Source organism: Lathyrus oleraceus, chromosome 1 (assembly GCF_024323335.1).
Source record: "Lathyrus oleraceus cultivar Zhongwan6 chromosome 1, CAAS_Psat_ZW6_1.0, whole genome shotgun sequence".
NCBI classification, from domain to species: domain Eukaryota; kingdom Viridiplantae; phylum Streptophyta; class Magnoliopsida; order Fabales; family Fabaceae; genus Lathyrus; species Lathyrus oleraceus.
Window position 1 is genome coordinate 372,144,878 of NC_066579.1, and position 11,140 is coordinate 372,156,017.

The window sequence follows — 11,140 nt, forward strand, 5'->3', positions numbered from 1 at the left end:
TAGATTATCATTGTATTGCATTTCATCTGAAACAAAGGTGGTTTCGACATTTTAGCAAAGAAATGGAGTGAAAGATACCCATATTTGATAGCTCAAATAAGCACTTTTGGGTATCTAACAGGCATTATGATTGAATTTATAAAAATATCTTAAGTTTTGCATGTGAATTTAAGTATGTATGAATGTCTTGAACGTTTAACCATGTAATTTCTGTAATGATGCCATAGGGTTTGGAGCTTTCTGGATTTGTACTGTTATCAAAACCAGAACCCGCAGCCGCTCGCTAGCACATCGCTAAGCGAGCATGTAGCGAGCATTCGCTAAGCCTTCGCTAGGCGAGGCAGGAGCGAACGTGATAGTCGCTGATTTTTCTGTTCTGTTCTATGCTTATCTGATCTGTTTTATTCTAACCATGTGTTATTTTGCCTGACATTCCTACTGTTGTGTTTCTTTTGTGGTGTAATTCTCGATTGCACCCTGATTTGGTATTCTGACCTGTTTGCTGAGTTTTGTAAGGGTTCACATACTCCCGGAGAAGGTAGCTTGCTAGGTATTCCACTTTATTTGTGGGATACCCTTGTGGAGATTCACCCTAATTACCTAATTGATTATAATGTGGACCTAATTACCTAATTGATTACAACCACCTAATTGATTATAAAATATTACCTTTGAATATGTGATCTTGGACCTCTCTTTGTTGCCTTACGGTATTACGGTATTACGGTCATGTCCCGCAAATGTGGGGATACACTTAGCAAAGACCCTTCGGTTAAACCATCATGTCCCTATAAGATAAATCCTAGTCCCTCGGATGTTGCCTTCGAATATATGATTTTGTCCCTCGATGTCCCGTCGTTGTAGCCTACGGTTAAATGATGATCGCCCCTTCGAATGCTAAGGTATCCTTACAAATGTTGCCTTCAATGACCAATCGATGACCCTACGATGACCCTTTTACCTCCAAAGGATAAAACTACTTACTCCTCAATAGTAAGGACAGTTTTACCCTCATAAGGATAGGAAATGCCCATAAAGACCTTGGGTAGGTATAACTCTTAATTGCTGGCTCACAACCTAAAACATTTTTCATACCTCACACTTTGCAAATACTAGAAAATCACCACTTGGTATACATTCGTACTAGAATCATTGCCAAGTTATATTTTTCTAAACCGCTTTCAAAATTAAACGAGATAAATACTTTGTATACATTCGTACAAGAATCATTACAAAGTTAAACTCTCTTTTTAAAACATTTTTTAAGCAATTCACAAACACTTTTTTTTCAGACAAACATAAGTGATCAAGCAATTAAGAGCCCATGGATAACCATGGATACAAAGGGTGCTAACACCTTCCCTTTGTATAACGTACCTCCCGAACCCAAAAATCTAGTTAAGGTCTTTCCTGTTCTTTTCCACCTTTCCTTATTGGATAAAAGAAAAGTCGGTGGCGACTCTTGCTATCCGCGACATTTGCTTTCCAAAGCAAAAACACTCAAAGTCAGTTCACCGTATGACAACCGTGAACATCGTTGGTCTTGTGATTGATCCAACAGTCAGATCTACTTGTATGACGCCTAGAGTCTGCTCTATCTTATCCTCATAGTTCGACAATACCATATTGTGAGGTTTAACATCAGTATCGAACATACCTATCTTTTTTAACATGAACTGAGGCATCAGATTGACTGTTGCTCCTCCGTCCACCAGAACTTTGTTCACCCCCACATGTTCAACTTTAGCTCTAATGTATTGGGGCTTGAGATGGTTCTGCATCCCTTGGTGAGGCCTTTCAAAAAGAGCATTCTGCTCTTCGACAACACCGTTGCTGAAAACATAGTAACACATAGGTTTATGCTTTGCAATCTCCATAACATCTGCTTCCTCATTGTCTTCAATCTCTGTCTCCTGATTATATTCGTATGGCAGAACTGATACCATATTGCAATTTATATTAACAAATGACACTCCGTCGGACTCAAAGTCGTCAGTGAGCATTTCTTCCTCTCTTATTTGTTCCTCCTGAACTTTTTGATTCGTGTTTTTGTTTTCATCTGAAAACAACTTCCTTCCTACAGGGGGTTTGGTCGAATTTGTAACATTTAAGGGGACTTTGCTGTTGGTGGATTCTCCAATCTCCCTCGAAGTCATCTCTCTTTCAGCCTTCCTCAACCTTTGATATCTTCTCCACTGGGACCTTGACATGGGATTATTTCCTTTGTAGTTCTCCAGTTTGATAGCCTCTCTCTTAGATGCCTGGAACTGTTTTCTATAAGCCCAAGAGGTTCTTCCTTCATCCTCAAAACTTTTCCACTTTCCCTTCTTTGACCCCACCTGAGTCCATTTGTCCTCAGGGACTTCTGCAGGAAGCTTAAACATAACTCTTTTCGCCCTTGGGTGAGGGCTGTCTTGCCTCATAGGAACTCCCCACTTGTCAAATATATACATATTCGGGTTACCTTCGTGTCCATCCCAACCTTGGTTGGATGGAATTCTTTCAAACGCTTCAGCCAGTTCCCTGTTGTAAACTGCCCCACATCTGGGACACATCACGTATTCTGTTTCGTACTTGTGGCAACGCACAATAAAACCAAGAAGGCTTTCTCCAGGCTTGGGATACACCTTCAGTAGTTAGCTTTCCTTTCTCTAATTTCTCTCAGTCTCAGTTCGTTGCCATCTTTCATAGTCCTCAGCCACCCTTCGACACATCATGATGATACACCTTGGGTACAACAACATGTCAGAATTTCTTTTGTGACACCTCCAAAGGTATTCACGTAGGCTCTCATTGGCTTTGGGATAGCCAAACTGCATTCCCTCTTGATCTATCTTCAGACACCTATCCACTTCCTCCATCTCTTGGGGGGGGGGGTGGTTCAGATCCACCATGTTGACACCTAGATTGGCGCCATCAGCGATTGAAATTTCCTCAAATTTCTTCCTTAGGCCCTTAGTAGCCTCAATTGCCTTCCCATTAAGACCTTCAGTGGCCTTTGGTTCGACATCAGCAACCTATTCACCTTTGACAGAAATTTCAAAGGGAACATCATTATTTAGGCCATCAGTAGCCTGCTTTCCATCTAGCACATAACCTTCAGTTCCTGTTTCCTTCACAGCCTCCACTTCCACCATGTCAATCATGTCGATTTCGACAGGTTCAGCATAATTTGTGTCAGCAATGTTGAGGGGGTCAACGTCAATCTTCATCTGGTTTTTTCCCTTGTTAGTGAACTTGAGGCGGCCATCCTTAATTGCATTCTGAATAAGATCCCTGAAAAGAAAGCATTGTGAGGTTTTATGGCCTAATAAATTGGGATATTTACAGAAGCCTCTTTTCTTCCGTTGTTCTAACGAAGGAATTTTGGTATTAGGAGGTACTATCATTTTGCCATCTTTTACTAATAAATCGAAGATTTCATCATATTTGGTAACATCAAATGTGTAAGTCTTTTTAGGAAATCTATCATTCTTTTCAGTTTCGATAGGGTTCCTGCCATTCGAAGGTGTAAGTAATTGTAACACCTCAAAATTTACCCTCCTCTTCTTGGGACTAGTTTGACACATTGCATTTCATATTTTAGAGCATTAGGCATTTCATTTTTGCATATCATCTGAAAATAAGAAAGTCATCCTCCAGAGTCTTTTCAAAAGATGGAGAAGTTACATGATTCAAGCCTGAGGGTTTCTATGAATTGATGATCAACCATCTGAGGGTTTGCACTTCAGTTAGGATTTCTTGGTTCTTCAAGGGTATTGAGAATTATCTTGTTTGAAAGGATATATTACCATCATCATGGTCATGTCATCATCAAGGATTTCATTGTGCATTCTCAAGTTCCTTTGGATTAGGGTTCTGACCTCTGGTCAACCCTAATCAATGCAATTCTTCCAATCAGGGCTTCTCAAGGAGATGAGTTGTTTTCTTGGGATGAGGATCATATGATTGTTATGAGGAGCTTACATGAGCTAGGGTTTCATTTTTGAGCAATTTCCCCAAGTGGCAGAGGCTCAAGCTGATCAGGGCATTTCAAGGTCATCTGAGGACCAAAAAGTCAACTGTGCAGTCAACTGAGGGCTATGAGGTGGGGAGATGAATTTAAACACCTCAATCATGTTCAAAAGAGGTCCATTTGTCATTCTAAACATCTATCTTGAAGATTTTGAGGTCATGGCAAAAGTTTCCAAAAATGGAAAGTGACCTGTAATTTCAAATTTCCAAAAATGGCAAGTTTCTGGTCCACATTCAACTTGACTTATCAACATCAAAGAAGTTTCAAATGGATTTTTGATGAACATGAAAGTTGAAGATCTTTGTCTCCCCTTTCCAAAAAGTCCTATTTCATGTTCATATGATGATTGGTTGAGAAGTTATTGCCAAATGATCACAAAGTATACATGGAAGTTCAAAGTGACATAACTTTTGATACAAAACTCCAATTTGGTCCATTCTTTTTGCAAAATACTCTTCATGACCAAGACATTCCAAATCAACATTTACCATGCATGGAAGAAGTTCATATGATAATCATTTCTCACATGTGTATTTTGGAGGGAAATCTCACAATTCAAATTTGGTTCAAGATACAAGCAAAATACCACTTCCATCATGTTTATTGGTTGGTTTTAAGTGAAGATGAAGCTTGCATGGGCACTGTTCACGTGTGGATTGGCCATGCTAAGCTCATTTGCAAATTTGCACATTACTTCATAATTCACTAATCATGATTAACCAAGGCCTAAGTGGATCAGCATTGTGATTAACACATCATATAAATAGCCAAACCCTAGTTGTAACAACCATAACTAACTTTTCAGATCCAAAATCAAGAAACTCTCTATTTTTTCTCTCTCTTCGAATTTGCTAATTTCTCCACATAAACACCAAATTTCTTTGCATAATCTTGATCATCATCCTTCATTGATCAAGATTCAACCATTACTTTGTGGAATTCAGTCCAAATTCGAGCTATTCAAGTGCATGAACATGGAGATGGAAGTTTGAAATTGAGCAAGATCTAAGAGGATTCAAGTGTTGCTTCTTATTTAAAGCTTCAAAAGAGGTGCAAGGGAAAAGATCTGGAGCAGATGAGATCTCGAGGACGCGATTTCAACAGCTTCCATTTCAAGTAAGTGAAAATTTCGATCTCTCTTTTGGATGTTTTATGATCATGAACATGTAGATCTTGCTTCGTAGATGATGCTGATATGTTTAGATTTGAAAACGGTTAAGAATTGAGGAAGTTATGTGAAATGTAAGTTTTGGTCATCAAAATGTTTGCCTTCGATCCATGAAATCTAGAGAGAGTTAGAGTGAATTGATAGCATATTTGAGATGTACGTTGCAAGAGGATTCCATTGATGTATGGTTTCTGCATTTCTGCACTTTTGCACGGCGGCGCCGCCGCCTGCATGGCCGGAGAAGATGACCAGCGCCGCCGTCTGGTTTTGCTAGGGTTTGTCCAGCGTGTGTGCCATGTGAGCGCATGCCTGTCCATTTGATTGGCCTTGGTTGTTTGACCACTCCACGTGTTTCTTTGACCTGCTGTGTGGCTACTGAGTCACTTAAGTGAAACACAGCGTTTCACATGCGCCTTTGATGATTCATGCGTGTGTTCGATTCTCTGTTTGTGCATAATGCTGATTTAATTCAAATTTTGTTTTCCCTCCATATTTTCCATATTATTTCATATTATTTTGTCATTTTTGTTTTAATCATTAAAAATAGAAAAATAGTCCAAATCAAGTCCAATTTTTTTTCATAGATTTGTTTTAATGTCTAGTTTTTTATAGCATTATTTCCATGAATTGTTGAGTGCTGGATTTTTTATGTGTGATTTTTGAATGAACATGGTGATATTTTTACATGTTGTGATCAATGCCTTGTGAAATGCTCATTGTTGATTTAATTGATCTGAATTTTTGTGTGCTTAATCTCCATATGTGATTTGAATTTTTGGAATTGGTTTGGAATTTTTCTCATATGCCATCACTGTTTTGGACACATGAAGATATAATGTGACAATTTGTTTCACATTTTTGGCATTCATTTTGTGCATTTTTGTTCACCTATCATTTGAGCTCTTCTGGATCTAATTTTTTGCATGATGTTTGTTTATAACATGAGTAGCTTACATAAAAAATCTCAAGGCCATTGGATGCATTTCTGTTTTGATTTAGATTTTCTAGTTTGGTTGTCCATTTTGTGCATATTTGCTTGCCTTTGCTTTACATTGATCATTTAAGCTACTTGCCTTGTGCATTGATGTTGGTCCTTTTGAGGACTTTTTATTGAATGTTTGAATGTGCAATATGCAAAAGATTGACTTCTGTTTTAATCATTTGGTATGGTTTTGGACCTAGTATTTGTACTAGTGTTTTGTACATGAACTAACCTTGACTTGTGTTTCAGGTTTGGACACTTATCATTAATGGTTGAGTTGCTCACCTTTTGAGATGCAAATTGGATTGTGTTCTGACTTCTTTGTGTTTTTTAGGGTTCTAATTGATAGGTTTGAGCTCATTTGAGTGCTTGAGCATTGTTCCTTGAGTTGTGTGCAGTTGGATAGTTTCACTGTTTGTTTTCTGATTGGTTGTTTGAGATACTAACTGGTTAGCTTTTGTACAGGTACATTAGTTGCTTGCTTTTAGCTCTTGCTTGAGCTTTGGATTGTGGTTGATACACCACTTAGGTAATTACCTTCTTACTCCATGTAGTCTGGAAGTCCTGTCACCTTTTTGGCAAGCATTTTGCTGGAAGTCCTCCTTAAGAGGCTCTGTTTGTGTTTGTTTACAGTTTGTGCCAAAGACCTCCAAGTGAGGCATGTTACTTCATAAGTCCTCCTAAGTGAAGAGGCAATTGACGGATAAAAGGGATTAGCAATCAATCCCCCGTTATTCAGTGAGTCGTTCATTATGCTCGCACTACGTGCTGATGCTTCTGAACATGAACCCAAGATCATTGTCCAGTGTTTGTCAAGTGGAATATGATCCCTCTTTCTGAATCCCCACGCTTTCTTTGATTTGAGCTCACCCTGGCCAGGGTTAAGAGCATGAGGTCTCATCCTCATTTCCATTTTAATCAGCTTCACCCTAACTCTCAATGTTAGTGGTTAAGAGCTACAGGTTACCCATCACAATTTGGCTTGTTTGTCGAGGTTGATATGACCCCTCTTGAATAAAGCCTACCCATTGTTTGGGCCTCTTGTATGGATATAGTGAGTGATGCTTGTTCACTTGTGTTGATGTTTATTTGCTGTTTGAGTTGGATCGCTTCCAAAGCGAGTTAAGTTCTTGTTAGAGACCTCAACCTAGGGATATTTGTTTGCATGACAACTATTAGGCTCGAGCTCTAGTCTCCCTATTTAGTTTGTTATTACCCTGGTCTCTGGTTAGGAGAGTGTTGTACCCCTGTTAAGGGGAACTACGTCGCCCTGATTCTCATACCAGATGAGATACGTAGGCAGGAGATTGAGCGAAATCTCTCCCGGCACCCTTTTTCTTTTTGTGTGTGTTCACCCGTCATTGGGTTACTCATTTGGGGTTCATTCTGATAACCTTTTTCTTTGGTGTTCACGGGTTAGCGATTGCTTGTTGTTAGGAGTCGGATATAAGCCCATGTATTGGCATTCTGTTTCCTTTTGTTTGGTTGTTGTTAGGAGTCGGATGTAAGCCCATGTATTAGCATTCTGTTTCCTTTTGTTTGGTTGTTGTTAGGAGTCGGATATAAGTCCATATATTGGCATTCAGTTTCAGTGTTTGTGTTGTTTGTTTGGAGTCGGATATAAGCCCATGTATTGGCATTCTGTTTCCTTTTGAGTGTTTCTTTTGACGTCTCAGCGTCTCTTTTTGGTGTTTTGTTTCGGCGTGCGTTAGCCGAGCTACGAGTGCTCTGATTCTTCTCTGGATAGAGAAGATACGTAGGCATAGGATGCGATATCCTAGCGAGCATGTCTCCCTTTTCCCCGAACTACATTGACTCTGATGTTTGTTTCTGACAAACTACATAGGCCCAGGATGCGACATCCTGCCGAGTCCCTTCCTCCATCTTCTTTCACCTGTTTTATCATTCCAGTTTGTGCAATTTCTTTGAGCAGTTTATTAGCAACCTTATTCTTTTCTTTTCCTATTCTTTTGAGCGTGGATCCCGTCGAGTACGGCGAACGTGAGGGGTGTTAATACCTTCCCCTTGCGTAATCGAATCCCGTACCTTGTAATCTCTGGTCGTAAGACCATTCCTTTCCCTTTCTTAGGTTAGTCCTGCGCTTCCTTTCTGTCATAGGATGAATAGCGTCGGTGGCGGCTTTGTAAACTGTTTTTTTTCCGCCGGTTGTTTTTCGCGTTGCGACAGTAATTTACAAGCATAAGGTGGTGCTTCTTTTAATTAAGCCAAATCTACTTCGAATTCCTCGAGACCATAAGGGTCATTAGAGATTTCAGACTCCTCATCTTCGACTTCGACATAAGCAACCCTTTCTTTCTTATAATTCTTATTCGCTCTGGCCTTTTCAGCTTTTAAACGTTCGACCTGTCGAACCCTGTCTGCTAATTGGGTCATATCTCTTAGATACTGGGTATCTAACTTTTTCCTAATGGAATAGTCTAGCCCTCAAGCGGCCATTTCGACCAATTCATGTTCAGGCACCACTGTAAAGCATCTAGATTTCAACAAACGGAACCTATTCAGATAATCATCTATAGGTTCAGTGAATTTTCTTTTAATACTGGCTAATTCCTTAAGACTTATCTTAGTTTGGCCCATGTAGAATTGTTCATGAAATAATCTCTCAAAATAAGGCCAAGTATCTATGGAATGTGGTGGCAAAGTTGTAAACCACGTGGAGGCATTCTTCGTTAAAGAACTGGGGAAATATTTCATTCTTAGGTTCTCACTGTTCGCCAAATCCCCTGCCTCAGTCATGTATCTGGCTATGTGTTATGTAGTGGATTCACTAGCGTCTCCTGAGAATTTGGTGAACTTAGGGATTTTACAACCCCTTGGTAATTCAGTTTGTAGGACGTATTCTGATAAAGGAGAGGTATAATTTGGCCGTCGAAGTCCTGTATTCAGACCATTCTGGGCCATGATTCTCTCTATCATAGTAGTTAAGTTATTTTCCATCATGTTTTCTTGCCTAACCCTATGAATTACTTCGTCTGCATCCTGGTTTCTCTTAACCATCATTACTCTCCTAGGTTGTTCTTCAGGGACTTCCTGTCGAACTGGCTGTTGTTCTAATCTTGCCCCCATGACCCTTTCGTCAGGCGCTTGTCTAGGTGGTCGAACCTGATTTATAGTTGGTTCTTCTTTCTGGATTATAACTTGGTTTGGCCTGCGTCGAACAGAGGACTGAGGGGCACCTAGGAAATCTGCTATGCGTCCCATCTACGCTGACAGTTGTTGGTATGTTTGGGCATTATCATTGTTAGTCCTATTTACATTCTGTATTAGGGGAGAAAAAATGGTATTCATTTCTCTGGCAAGAACTCCTACCATATCATGGTTACGAAAGGCTGCCTGGTTATTTGTTGTAAGGGTAGGAAATAGGGTGGATAATCCTTGTGATTGGGTATTTTGACCTACATGGTTCATGCCAGAACCAGAATTTTGAATTGGCGAAATAACCTTATTATAGGGTTGAGTATATATGGAAGTAGTATTTTGAAGTCCTGCCATGGAAGTAAATGGCATTCCATATGGGTATTCTCTTCGAGGCCTAAAATTCTCAAATCCCGGTGGCCCAAGGGTAGTAGGTGTAGGTTGGGTTCCGACAATTGTCGAATTATTTAAGGCCATGGATCCAGATGTTGGTATGGCCTGTGTACTAGGGATCTCAGTGGATGCATCAATCGAACTTGTTCCGACTGTGCCTGTTCCCTGGGGGGGAAATTGTTCCCCTTGACTAGTTGTATTAACCATCTTTTTTGTGTGTTTTCTTTTGGTTATAGGTTGCGAATTGTTGGCTATCTTACCACTTCTAAGGTTCATGCAACACTATGATTTTTTAACTCAAAAGAATAACAATAATTTTGTATTATAAAAGTAAAGCAAACTATTATAATTAACAGTTCTTTTGACACTGTCCCACTGGGCGTGCCAATTTGTTTACCAGTAATTTCTGACAAACAATCGCTAGTCCTCCAATATTATTAATCTTGGTAACTTACAGGATCGACTAGATTGATCCTAGGACATGTGTCTCAAGAACTAGTGTTATGGTGATTTGGTTCATGATTAAGTTTGCTTCTGGTTTATGAATGGTAATTAGGTTCTTTATCTAGCGTTAATGGTACAAAGTAAAGAGTGTTTCGACAATAACTCTAAACGAAATCTAAAGGCTCATGACTTTAAAGATAAAGGACAAATGGCAGTAATTCTATAAAAAGGGGATTTTTTAAGATAACAAAGGTAATTGGCAAAAGTAAAGATAAACAACTTGAAGTAAAAGGTTTTAAGTTTGAAAAAGTGCTGGAAATAAAGGTTTGGCGAAATGTAAATGCAAAGGTAAAAAGCAATAATGAAAGACTTTGAGGATAAAGGCAATTCGACAGAAGGCTTAAATAGAAATAAAGACAGTAAATGGTTTAATTTAAGTAACTTGCATTAAAAAGATAACATGAAATGTAATCATGGTGTTCTTCATACATACATTTTCAGCAAAGACTCGTTTCTCTCGCTTCGGTACTTTGAGTATTTTTAGTGAATTTTGTATATCAGTTTGAACACACGAAATCTAAAAACTAAGACTCCTATTTATAATAATTCGACCCTAACGGTCTCTACACATATGATTGCCATGTTCGACGTTTTCAAGCGCTGCATGTCTTAGATGCTTCCACGCGTTCACCTGACGAAACACTTCGTTTGAATTTCAAATCTTTCCCGCTCGAAGCTTCGAATCTGCCAAACGCCGATGTCGAAGAGAAATTATGGAGATCCTAAAATCTTATAAGTCTTAAGCTTCGACAAAAAGGTCCTTTATCCCAATAAAAGTATTGAATAAATAGCTTCGACAAAGCCATTTTTATATTATTCTCCAAAACATAATATTTTCAAAGAACTTCAACCTAATGGTCGAAATCTCCAGCTAACAATATATTACCACATCAACAACAGGTGTCTCAATTCATTGATCAGT

General features: G+C 39.1%; 1 protein-coding gene across 1 annotated transcript; it reads right to left on the reverse strand.

Moving 5' to 3' along the window:
• Nucleotides 1-3,017: 3,017 nt before the first annotated feature.
• Nucleotides 3,018-8,922, reverse strand: LOC127107667 (uncharacterized). Its single transcript, XM_051044978.1, has 2 exons — nt 8,681-8,922; nt 3,018-3,495 (listed from the first exon to the last, which is right to left on the reverse strand). Exons 1-2 carry the CDS (start codon nt 8,920-8,922, stop codon nt 3,018-3,020), a joined length of 720 nt encoding a protein of 239 aa, XP_050900935.1.
• Between the last annotated feature and the right edge of the window lie 2,218 nt (nt 8,923-11,140).

Bases quoted from the DNA above. Each gene is read 5' to 3' on its own strand.
- LOC127107667 (XM_051044978.1), bottom strand. From the start codon at position 8,922: ATGACTGAGGCAGGGGATTTGGCGAACAGTGAGAACCTAAGAATGAAA. The intron at 3,496-8,680 runs GTTCCGTTTGTT...TTCGAATGGCAG, and splicing joins ATAGATGATTATCTGAATAG to GAACCCTATCGAAACTGAAA.